Source organism: Megalobrama amblycephala, linkage group LG11, assembly GCF_018812025.1.
Source record: "Megalobrama amblycephala isolate DHTTF-2021 linkage group LG11, ASM1881202v1, whole genome shotgun sequence".
In the NCBI taxonomy this organism is placed as follows: domain Eukaryota; kingdom Metazoa; phylum Chordata; class Actinopteri; order Cypriniformes; family Xenocyprididae; genus Megalobrama; species Megalobrama amblycephala.
In genome coordinates, this window is record NC_063054.1 from 31,208,395 (window position 1) to 31,221,166 (window position 12,772).

Sequence of the window (12,772 nt, forward strand, 5' to 3'; positions counted from 1 at the left end):
AATGTACACCCTACCTATATTAAGATGGCTGACAAAAACTGAGTTCAATAGCCTACTATCATAATCGGGAACGTTGTTTTGTAATTTTACAATGCACAGTTTCTGTTGACCAAAACAATTTATAAGTTTTTCTAAGCTATCTTTTACGTTTATGCAAATATATAGGTAAGGTGATGTCCAATCAGTGATGACCAATCAGTGCACGTGACTGCAGAAGGTTGCGCAAACAAAGCGTCGAGTGAGAGTCGTTGTTTTTCCTGTTTTGGTTTACTCAAGAAGGGTTTAATGTACAAACAGGCACGCGCAGGGATGACTTTACTTGTTCTATTATGCGTGTTTAGTCATGTTTTTTACCTGCAGGTTTCTTCTGCGCCGGTTAATAATGTCTTCAAACACCTGCAGAGCGCATGTAAGTGTTTCAGAAGCTGCTCAGCTGTTAAAGGTGCTTCATGTCTCCTCCTGAAGTTGGCTTTATGCATAATTTTACTCTGTCCCGCATTTGCTGGTCTGTTTTTTGGCGTTTTTAACAGACATGCCTTGTCATTTCTTCTGTAGAATCAGAAATTCTTGTAACGTTACATTTAGTTGTTGTTGTTGTTGTCCATGTTTGCAGTTAGTTTGCACTTTGCAGTATGTTGTTTGGGAGTTTGATGCCCGGTTTCACAGTCTCTTAAAGGGATAGTTCCCTCAAAAATGAAAATTCTGTCATAATTTACTCACCCTCAAGTTGTTTCAATCCTGTATACATTTCTTTTTTTCTGCTGTACAAAAAGGAAGATATTTCTAAGAATGTTTGTAACCAAACAGATGTCGTATTTTTCCCTACTATGGTAGTCAATGGGGGGAGAGATCTGCTTGGTTACAAACATTCTAAGAAGAAATTAAATATCTTCCTTTTGTGTTCAGCAGAACAAAGAAATGTATACAGGTTTAGAACAACTTGAGGGTGAGTAAATGATGGCAGAATTTTCATTTTTGGGTGAACTATCCTGAGCTGTTTTAACTGAAAGCAACTTAAAAATATGTCAGTGCCATTGTTTTATCTTTTTCTAAGGCATGTATATACAAGTTACTTAAATGTCCTAATTTAACAAAGGCCTACCCCTGGCTTAATATAAGTCTTGTCTGTGATGCCAGGCCTAAGACTCTTTTCTTGGTTCATAAAACACAAAGAAAATATGCATCTCTTAACATCAAGGTGCATGTATTCATAATTTTTTTTAACATTTTAATAAGAGTATGTACACCACAATGATGATGTATCATCTGATACATTATTAGAGCAAATGAATGGAAACATCTTGTAATATAGTTGGTCCAGCACTAAACAAAAAATATTATGTGAAGATCAATAAAGTAAGTGTCATCAATATACCGTAACATCAAACCGTCTTTTTAAAATTACTCTTTCAATCTGGCTACTTCATTTAAAATAAATAAATTATGACAGTCAAGGAAATCAGGTTTCATCTGAAAGATAAACATATTACTTAAATTACATTAAGAAAAGCATATAGCCATGCAATAAATGTGCTGTTGTGCTGAAATGAGAGTTAGTGAAATGAGATTTTCTGTGGCTTAAAGAGAAATTAAAGGATATTTGATATTTAACTTGGATATTGAATTAGGCTGATACATAATGGTTTTTCACAATTTTATGAACAGTTACTGTAAACAAGATTCCTGGTGACATGTTTCAAAAAAAAAAAAAAAAAAAAAAATATATATATATATATATATATATATATATATATATATATATATATATATATATATATATATATATATATATATATATATATATATATATATATATGTGTATGTGTGTATATATATTGTTATATCTTTTATATTTATTAAATATGTATGTACAGAGACATACATATACAAAGAATTTGAAGTTACAAAGATTATTAAAATGGTGTATTATTACATTTATATGATCTGACTATTTAACGAGTTGACTATTTCCTTTTTTTTTTTAAATGAATGTAATTTTCAATATTTTGTGCTCTTGTTGGGACGCCTGCTATCAAACGTTCCTGTATGTATCTGTGTAAGCGCTTGGTGGAGATTGTCAAATATGTGGATTTACAACATGTTTTTGAAGCGGTGATCATTGTAGCCAATCACAGACATATATGTTGAGCACTTGAACACAATAGCCAATCAGAGGTGTTTATGAATCCGCTCAACAGCACTCAAATTGCTAGGGGGAAATGCTGGTATCGTCACATTTTTTAAATTTCAGTATCGACTTGGTACCGAAATCGGTAATTTTGAATGCCCAATTATTTTGCATATATGTCAAATGGCTTTTAACTTCATCATTTTAAATTCCAGCTAAATTCTGGCATATCTCAGACCTGCACTTGGATCCAACCTACCATGTCACAGAAGACCACACCAAAGTGTGTTTCTCCTCCAAGGGTGTTCCTGCATTGGACCCAGGAGTGTTTGGAGATTTCCTGTGTGATTCCCCATACCAGCTCATTCTCTCAGCATTCAGTTACATGAAACAAGAGGACCTGCAGCCCGAGTTCATTATATGGACAGGGTATAGAGCAAACTAAATTGTTGTCTTGCAGCTGTTCTTTGTAATCACATATTGGGTTACACATTGGGTATCATTTTCCTACTTGAAAGTGGGAGATTATTGAATTTGAGAGCTAATGAGCTTTAGTTTTAGTCTTCAATATTTCTCATTAACTTGTATTTAAATTATTGTACCCCTCACTGCAGAGACAGCCCTCCACATGTCCCTAAAGAAGAGCTGTCTACTGATGTTGTGATCAACGTTATTGCCAATATGACTCACACCATACGTCAGTTCTTCCCACAGCTGCCGGTTTACCCTGCCCTGGGCAACCACGACTACTGGCCACAGGTATTTCAAATTCCAGGGCAACTAGAGTTCTAGGAGTTATATCCAAGACAACGGTTCTAGGGTTAAATAAAGGCCAGACATTTTTAAGTTGTTTAAATAGAATATTTGCATACTGCTTGTGTCATGATCATTAGTGTGAGTGCCCGATCAGCCACTAGAGGGCACTCCATCCTGGACTCTTGTTTTCACCCCGTGGACTTCATTACCCATAACGCACTGCCGGACTCATTATCTCATGATCACTTCATTACTCACAGCTGTCTTGTATTATGTTATCAGTGTCTGTCTATTTATACCCTGTTGGTTTCTGTTCTAGTCATGGAGTTTTCAGTTCACATTTCCCGGTCTGTGTTGTTTCTTGTTCCCTGTTTTTGTGCCTGTTTTTGTATGGACTGCTATTCTGGATTTTGACCCTGGCCTGTTTATGGATTCACGATATTGGATTACCCATTAAACTTACCTGCGTTTGGATCTGTCTCTTGTCTCCGTGTTTGCTACCGTGACAGAAAACTCCATCACCTAAGGATCCAGCAGGATGGGAATCTTTATCACTCCTCCTACCACTGCAGAGGAACGGATGGCTCGCCTGGAGAACTTAACCACCCTGAGGCAACAGGGCAGTAAGGTGGGTGGTTTGGCACAATTATTTTGGACCCTGGCGGTAGGGTTGGGTTATAATGATGCGGTCTTAAAGGACCTTCTGAATAATTGTTTGGATGACTCGTTGCCGTGGTGGGAGATGGAGAGACTGGGTGATCTGGATTTTTGGAGGTTTGTCCATTACCTCGAACGTCGGAGTAGGAGGGCCTCACCGTGTCAACCAGGCAGTGTGCATGCTCCAGCCAGTGAATCCGTTCCAGAAGCCACAGAGGAGGTGGGCACTGAACCTCTGCTTCACCCCGGTAAAAGGAGGAGGAGGAGAAGGAAGAAGGCTCCAGCCAGTGAGCCGGCTCCAGCCAGTGAGCCGGCTCCAGCCAGTGAGCCGGCTCCAGCCAGTGAGCCGGCTCCAGCCAGTGAGCCGGCTCCAGCCAGTGAGCCGGCTCCAGCCAGTGAGCCGGCTCCAGCCAGTGAGCCGGCTCCAGCCAGTGAACCCGCTCCAGCCAGTGAGTCCGCTCCAGAGTCCGCTCCAGCCAGTGAGTCCGCTCCAGCCAGTGAGTCCGCTCCAGCCAGTGAGTCCGCTCCAGCCAGTGAGTCCGCTCCAGCCAGTGAGTCCGCTCCAGCCAGTGAGTCCGCTCCAGCCAGTGAGTCCGCTCCAGCCAGTGAGTCCGCTCCAGAGCCCGCTCCAGCCAGTGAACCCGCTCCAGAGCCCGCTCCAGCCAGTGAACCCGCTCCAGAGCCCGCTCCAGCCAGTGAACCCGCTCCAGAGCCCGCTCCAGCCAGTGAGCCCTCTCCAGAGCCCGCTCCAGCCAGTGAGTCCGCTCCAGCCAGTGAGCCCTCTCCAGAGCCCGCTCCAGTCAGTGAACCCGCTCCAGCCAGTGAGTCCGCTCCAGAGCCCGCTCCAGTCAGTGAACCCGCTCCAGAGCCCGCTCCAGCCAGTGAACCCGCTCCAGAGCCCGCTCCAGCCAGTGAGTCCGCTCCAGCCAGTGAGCCCTCTCCAGAGCCCGCTCCAGTCAGTGAGTCCGCTCCAGCCAGTGAGCCCTCTCCAGAGCCCGCTCCAGCCAGTGAGTCCGCTCCAGCCAGTGAGTCCGCTCCAGAGCCCGCTCCAGTCAGTGAGTCCGCTCCAGCCTGTGAGCCCTCTCCAGAGCCCGCTCCAGCCAGTGAGTCCGCTCCAGCCAGTGAGCCCTCTCCAGAGCCCGCTCCAGTCAGTGAACCCGCTCCAGCCAGTGAGTCCGCTCCAGCCAGTGAGCCCTCTCCAGAGCCCGCTCCAGCCAGTGAACCCGCTCCAGCCAGTGAGTCCGCTCCAGAGCCCGCTCCAGCCAGTGAGTCCGCTCCAGCCAGTGAGCCCTCTCCAGAGTCCGCTCCAGCCAGTGAGCCCGCTCCAGCCAGTGAACCCGCTCCAGAGCCCGCTCCAGAGCCCGCTCCAGCCAGTGAACCCGCTCCAGAGCCCGCTCCAGCCAGTGAGCCCTCTCCAGAGCCCGCTCCAGCCAGTGAGTCCGCTCCAGCCAGTGAGCCCTCTCCAGAGCCCGCTCCAGTCAGTGAACCCGCTCCAGCCAGTGAGTCCGCTCCAGAGCCCGCTCCAGTCAGTGAACCCGCTCCAGAGCCCGCTCCAGCCAGTGAACCCGCTCCAGAGCCCGCTCCAGCCAGTGAGTCCGCTCCAGCCAGTGAGCCCTCTCCAGAGCCCGCTCCAGTCAGTGAGTCCGCTCCAGCCAGTGAGCCCTCTCCAGAGCCCGCTCCAGCCAGTGAGTCCGCTCCAGCCAGTGAGTCCGCTCCAGAGCCCGCTCCAGTCAGTGAGTCCGCTCCAGCCTGTGAGCCCTCTCCAGAGCCCGCTCCAGCCAGTGAGTCCGCTCCAGCCAGTGAGCCCTCTCCAGAGCCCGCTCCAGTCAGTGAACCCGCTCCAGCCAGTGAGTCCGCTCCAGCCAGTGAGCCCTCTCCAGAGCCCGCTCCAGCCAGTGAACCCGCTCCAGCCAGTGAGTCCGCTCCAGAGCCCGCTCCAGCCAGTGAGTCCGCTCCAGCCAGTGAGCCCTCTCCAGAGTCCGCTCCAGCCAGTGAGTCCGCTCCAGCCAGTGAGCCCTCTCCAGAGCCCGCTCCAGTCAGTGAACCCGCTCCAGCCAGTGAGTCCGCTCCAGAGCCCGCTCCAGCCAGTGAGTCCGCTCCAGCCAGTGAGTCCGCTCCAGAGCCCGCTCCAGCCAGTGAGTCCGCTCCAGAGGCCGCTCCAGCCAGTAAGTCCGCTCCAGCCAGTGAGTCCATTTTGGGTGAGCCACCGCCTCACCCTCATAAGCGGAGGAGAAGGAGGAAAAGGGCTTCCTCCATCCTACAAGGCCTGGAGACCACTCTAGAGGTTGTTCGTTGGTTCTCCAAGCGCCTTGCCCTGCCGGCGCCAACTAAGCGCCTTGCCCTGCCGGCGCCAACTAAGCGCCTTGCCCTGCCGGCGCCAACTAAGCGCCTTGCCCTGCCGGCGCCAACTAAGCGCCTTGCCCTGCCGGCGCCAACTAAGCGCCTTGCCCTGCCGGCGCCAACTAAGCGCCTTGCCCTGCCGGCGCCAACTAAGCGCCTTGCCCTGCCGGCGCCAACTAAGCGCCTTGCCCTGCCGGCGCCAACTAAGCGCCTTGCCCTGCCGGCGCCAACTAAGCGCCTTGCCCTGCCGGCGCCAACTAAGCGCCTTGCCCTGCCGGCGCCAACTAAGCGCCTTGCCCTGCCGGCGCCAACTAAGCGCCTTGCCCTGCCGGCGCCAACTAAGCGCCTTGCCCTGCCGGCGCCAACTAAGCGCCTTGCCCTGCCGGCGCCAACTAAGCGCCTTGCCCTGCCGGCGCCAACTAAGCGCCTTGCCCTGCCGGCGCCAACTAAGCGCCTTGCCCTGCCGGCGCCAACTAAGCGCCTTGCCCTGCCGGCGCCAACTAAGCGCCTTGCCCTGCCGGCGCCAACTAAGCGCCTTGCCCTGCCGGCGCCAACTAAGCGCCTTGCCCTGCCGGCGCCAACTAAGCGCCTTGCCCTGCCGGCGCCAACTAAGCGCCTTGCCCTGCCGGCGCCAACTAAGCGCCTTGCCCTGCCTCCTGAGCAGCCAGAGCTGGCCACGGAAACCGTCACCGAGCTGTCCGCTCTCCCTGATATGGCCACGGAGGCCGTCACCGAGCTGCCCGCTCGCCCTGATATGGCCACGAAGCACCCTTGGCTAGTCCTGCCGCCGCCGTCCAAGCCTTCTGCCCTGCCGCCTCTGCCCAGGCTACCAGAACCGTTGAGACCCGCCTGGTCTGTTCCTCCAGCACCGCCCTGGCACTCAGCCAGGAATCCAGACCTGCCAGTGCCCGCCTGGTCAGTTCCTCCAGCGCCACCCTGGCACTCAGCCAGGACTCCAGAACCGCTGGAACCAGCCTGGTCAGTTCCTCCAGTGCCGCCCTGGTGTTCAGCCTGGACCCCAGACCTGCGGGAACCCGCCTGGTTAGTTCCTCCAGCGCCACCCTGGCAATCGGCCAGGACTCCAGGCCTGCTGGCGCCCGCCTGGTCAGTTCCTCCAGCACCGCCCTGGCCTTCTGTTGGGGACTCTGGACCTGGCCCGCCATCCCTCCCCCTGATCCTCCTCCTGTCCACCTCCCTCCTGAGTTTTTGTGTTTTTGTTTTTTTTTCGTTTTTGTCTGGTGGAGCGTCTGGTAGCCGCTCCTTTGAGGGGGGGTAATGTCATGATCATTAGTGTGAGTGCCCGATCAGCCACTAGAGGGCACTCCATCCTGGACTTTTGTTTTCACCCCGTGGACTTCATTACCCATAACGCACTGCCGGACTCATTATCTCATGATCACTTCATTACTCACAGCTGTCTTGTATTATGTTATCAGTGTCTGTCTATTTATACCCTGTTGGTTTCTGTTCTAGTCATGGAGTTTTCAGTTCACATTTCCCGGTCTGTGTTGTTTCTTGTTCCCTGTTTTTGTGCCTGTTTTTGTATGGACTGCTATTCTGGATTTTGACCCTGGCCTGTTTATGGATTCACGATATTGGATTACCCATTAAACTTACCTGCATTTGGATCTGTCTCTTGTCTCCGTGTTTGCTACCGTGACAGCTTGCTGCAAAGCATGCACTGAAAAAAAAAAAAAAAAAAAAAAAAAAAAAATTATATATATATATAATATGTATATGTGCATAAAAACAATTATGTGACAAAAAAAAATCACTTCATTGGGGGCATTGAGTGGCATTAAGTTTAACATTTTTAATTAAATTTTATGTAAAAACATCTTATCTTTGGCCAATTTGATCAAAATGTATATCAAGAAAAAGATGTTAAAAATTCATTACTGATATTACCTCTGGTTGCTTTATGAAAATGGAAATGGTGAGTGCACTGCATTGTGGGATGTATTTGAAACTGCATGCGCTGCCATGTATTGCTTAATTTGGAACAGTATGCTTGCTGGATACTGCTGAAATACTAAGTACTTTTAGAAAAAAGATTCAATGATGTTCTATATAGAACCTCAATTTTAAAGAACACTTTATGCCAAAACGGTTCTATATAAGGCAAAATAATTACAAATGATTAAATGATTGCATAATACTTTCATGTTCATGTTTTTTTTTCTGTTTATGGGCTGTTCAATTCATAAAATGTAATTAACTAAAAATTAATTTTAAAAAATTATTTAATTAAAACGAAATCCATGAAATGATTTTAAATTCTTAAAAGGTTCTATATATGAAGCATCTGACTGAAGCTTTTAAGGTTCTGTATTGAACCTTTTCATCTAAGAGAGCAGTATAGGATGCTGTTTTGAATATTCAAAATATTTTATGCTGTGTGTGTGTGCTAATCTTGCTTTAAATCATCTTAGGATCAGTTGCCAACATCTGCGAATGCAATTTACGATGCTGTAGCAAAACTCTGGTCTCCGTGGTTGAACCCAGCAGCTGTAGCTACTTTGCAAAAAGGTAACTGCTGATTAGGAAGACATGAATGAGAACATATGGGAACATTTAAATTAGTGCATTATTTGGAGATAATGGATGCTGATTGGTCAATATAAAGTTTTAGCCTTGCTAAAATACCCTATTCATCTAGCCACTGTTTTCGTCCCTGTGACTGTCATGGGACTATTTCTTCAAAGACAATGTAAATGCTGCTATGTGGAAATGCGTATATACCATATTACAATGTTGTTACAATATTGTTATTTTTTCACTGGTACTTTGATGCATTGTGCCTAACAGTGGACTTTAGCTGTGACAATACAGTGAGTTAATGCTCTTTGTATGTCACTTGTTTGCATGAAGGTGGCTTTTACTCTCTCGTGATCAAACCCGGCCTCCGTCTGGTGAGTCTCAACACAAACCTGTACTACAGTCCTAATGAAGTGACTGTAAATATGTCTGATCCTGCCGGGCAGTTCCAGTGGCTTCAGGAAACACTTGAGCTCTCAAGACAAAACATGGAGAAGGTGAGTTTATTCTGTCTGCTTTCTACAAGGCATTTTAATTTTAGAAAGAGCCTGTTGCACTGATCATAAGAGGCCATTTTGTTAGAAGGCTGTAAATTAAGACTTGCATAGTGGTATGTCCATGTAAGTGACGTCAGCAGTGTATGAGTGACTGCTGACCTTAATTTAACTGTCATCTGTTCCTCTGAGGTCTATGTAATTGCTCACGTCCCCATCGGTTACCTACCCTATGCTATAAATACAACAGCCATCCGAGAAAGCTACAATGAACAACTGGTCAAAATATTTCGCAACTACAGTGACGTTGTTCAGGGTCAATTCTACGGTCACACTCATCGAGACAGCATAATGGTTCTGCTGGATCACCAAGGTACATTAATATTTTTAAGAAATTCAAATTATTTTTTGTTTTTGATCAAAACATGAGTCAAGAAAAAGATTTTAAAAATTCATAACTAATATTATGACTGGTTCATTTGTGTAAATAGAAATGGTCAATGGATGCATTGTGGGATGCAGAATTTGAAACTGTGCTCTGCTGTATAGCTAAGTTATAGATCATTGATCATACTGATTTATGTACCATTAATGCATTTGTTCAAGGGAAACCTGTGAACTCTATATTTGTCACACCTGCTGTTACACCTATCAGAAGTCTGTTGGAGCCATATTCAAACAACCCTGGCCTCCGTGCGTATCTGTACCACCCTGAGAATTATGGTTTACTGGTAAGTCTCCACCTACTAGCGCTGATTTATTTACTTTTAGCACATTCTTATTATTATTCGCACAAACTTATAATTATTAGTATGGAAGCTTGCTTCCATCATGGAATAAAAAAATCTAAAAGGTAATTGCGACTTTTTATCTCACAAACATTTATTTTTTCGCATTTCAGAGTTCATAAAGGCCCGTTCACACCAAGAAAGATAATTATAGCGATAACTATATTAGCGTCCACACCAGCAGACAATATTGTTCTGTTTATTTTAAGCATGTTGCAGTTTTGTTAAAGCTCTATAAAGCAGGATGGATTCTGATTGGCTGTCAATGTTTTTATTGTTCATCGGCTGGAAAAATAAAAAAAAAGTGGTCTGAAAGTAATTCCAACTATATCGTTTCTCGGTGCCGTCGTTATAGCTGTGGTGTGGACTCTGCTATTCTTTTGTTTTTAGAACCATATCTTTATCGTTATAGTTATCGTTCTTGGTTGGAGTCTTTGCTATTCTGACTTTTTTTTCTCAGAATTGAGATAAACTCGCCATTGCATGAAAAAAGTCAGATTTGTGAGATAAAAAGTCGCAATTACCTTTTTTATATTTTATGCCGAGGCTCAAACAAGCTTCCATATATTAGTGCCTTGTGTTAGAATGTCTTTTAATTCTGATACTAAAGCAAGTAATTGCACAACTGCAACTTTTTATCTCACAATTCTGACTTTTTTTCTTGCAATTGCAAGTTTATTGTTGGAGTTTGGGTTCCTTGCCGCTGTCGCCTTTGGCTTGCTTAGTTGGGGACACTTGACATTTGATATTCAACAGTATTCTTGACATTTATTCAACAGTGCTTTGATCTGCCTGCATTGACACTATTCTTGAAGAGCTGCTGTGCAGCAAAAATTATGTACCAGTTATCAATGTAAAGCTGCTTTGACACAATCTGCATTGTAAAAAGCGCTATATAAATAAAGGTGACTTGACTTGACTTTATATCTAACAATTCAGCTGTTTTCCCAGAATTGCGAGTTTATATGAGTCAAAAGTCAGAACTGCGAGATATAAACTTGCAATTCTGACTTTTATCTTACAATAGCAAGTTGATAGCTAGCAATTATGACTTTTTTTTTCTCAGAATTGAGATCTAAACTTGCAATTGTGAGTTAAAAAGTCCAAATTGTGAGGGGGAAAAAAAGTCAGATTTGTGAGATAAAAGCCACAGTTAGCTTTTTTATATTTTATTCCAAAGTGGAAACAAGATTCCATAAATTAGTGCCCTGCCTTTTGTTAAAATGTCTTTTAATTCAGATATTTTGAGCTGTTTGAAGCTAAATGTTTGACTTAATTCTAATAAATGTGAGTGTTTTTTGTGTGAGGTCATTCCTGCACCACCAATGTTTCTGTTTCTAGAGCAATTCCTGTTTCTGAATGATTAATGGCTGTGTCAGTTCTAATTACATGCTGTGTTTTAATCAAGGTGTCAGCTCAAAGCGTGGCTCTTCAATTGCATCCCTTGTAATAATCACTCTCTCACTTTTTTTCCTCCAAAGGATATTTGGCAGTTCTATTTAAATCTCACCGAAGCAAACCTGGAAAAAAGGTCAGAGTGGAAGTTGGAATACATTATGACTGAGGCTTTTGATATCGAAGACATTCAGCCCCACAACTTGCATGAACTTGCTCTTAGGTTTGAGCAGCCAAAGAGCAAAGCCTTTGAGAAGTATTTTAACCATTTTATGGTGAGCTACAACTTAACCATCACATGCGATAATGTCTGCAAAACGCTTCAGGTGTGTGCTGTGCACTTTTTGGATCGCGAGACCTACTTGCAGTGCATTGCGAGTGCCGGGAGACGGAAAGATTGAGCTGATGTTACAGTTCTGGAGTAGATACTTCATTTTACTCACTTCAAACTCTCTAAAAATGGTTTTAATCTTTTTAGATTAAAAGAAATCAGGGAACTTTTTTTATGTAAAGAATAATAATAATAATAAAACAGTGAACCTCAGAAAAACATGTCTTACTTCACCCCAAAACCAAAGGGGGAAAAAGGAATTCAAAATGTATGTAAATAAAATGAAGCTTAATTTAAGACCATAAAAATTTTTTTTCATTTATTTTCATTATATTCATGACCATTTAACCGCATTTCCCCTTAAAAATTCTCAGTATCATGATGCATCCAGGCATTTAACATTTGATTATTATTATTATTATTATTATTATTATTATTATTATTATTATTATTATTATTATTATTATTATTATTATTATTATCATTATTGGTAAATGCCACTATTTTTAATGGTGTTTTTACTGTAATATTAATACTAATTTAAACAACAAAAAAAAGGCTGTACAACAAATACTATGGTGATTAAATACTTAATTTTAAGCAAAATATAATGTATTAATTCTTATTCATTTTGTGGTGAAGCATTACATTGTTTTTGAGATTTACTGTGAAAACTGATACTGATTCTGAGGCACTTTAAACTTTTTTTTTTTTTTAATTTCTTTTAAAATGATTGTAATGCGTTTACTTTGAATCAAAAGTAATTAAAAATAAATAAATAAATAAATAAATATGCTGCTATAAATATATATGCTGCTAAAAATTAAGGAGAAAAACTTTTTATTTGATTGGACCACTCTTCTATGTGGCTGAATGTAGCCACAGTCTTCCTTGCACAAAAAAAAAAAAGAATAAAATTTGACATTTTACAAGCTATTTATTGTTTTTGTGCTTCATTAAGTCTTTCTAATGCTGATTTTAGTTTGCTTTCATTATTTTGAAAGTTTGTTGTGTTGTACCTGTTATATCTAGTCAATCTTTACTACACCACACTAGTTGTAAGCATGGAAACCATGCATAAAATCCAGTCCGAGCCTCCATCCCTGTGTGCCCCACTCAGAGGCCCCATACACACTTAGACCCCTTGCAGGGCTACTGTCTGCTCACTGCCTCCACTGAGGGTCTTATGAAATGTTCTCTAGTTCATTTGTCTGGACCCCCTCCTCATGCGGTCATTGGCATTCAAGCGCTACACTGCCTTTGATGACTCACAATGGTTTGTGGAAAGGATTGTGGAGCCAGAAAGTTGACACAGAGATAAAGGGGGCGCCGTGGTAACTCTGGC

General features: G+C 44.0%; 1 protein-coding gene across 1 annotated transcript; it reads left to right on the top strand.

Annotated features, from left to right (window-relative positions):
• The first annotated feature begins 206 nt into the window (after positions 1–206).
• smpdl3a (sphingomyelin phosphodiesterase acid like 3A) lies at positions 207–12,363 on the top strand. The gene is made up of 8 exons (XM_048207409.1): positions 207–409; positions 2,344–2,557; positions 2,743–2,887; positions 8,314–8,410; positions 8,753–8,916; positions 9,106–9,286; positions 9,520–9,644; positions 11,183–12,363. Exons 1-8 carry the CDS (start codon positions 286–288, stop codon positions 11,495–11,497), a joined length of 1,365 nt encoding a protein of 454 aa, XP_048063366.1. The 5' UTR covers positions 207–285; the 3' UTR covers positions 11,498–12,363.
• Positions 12,364–12,772: the final 409 nt, after the last annotated feature.

Coding starts and splice junctions, on each gene's coding strand:
- smpdl3a (XM_048207409.1), top strand. CDS start 286: ATGTACAAACAGGCACGCGCAGGGATGACTTTACTTGTTCTATTATGC. Junction 2,558..2,742: donor GAGTTCATTATATGGACAGG/GTATAGAGCAAA, acceptor CCCTCACTGCAG/AGACAGCCCTCCACATGTCC. Junction 8,917..9,105: donor CAAGACAAAACATGGAGAAG/GTGAGTTTATTC, acceptor TGTTCCTCTGAG/GTCTATGTAATTGCTCACGT.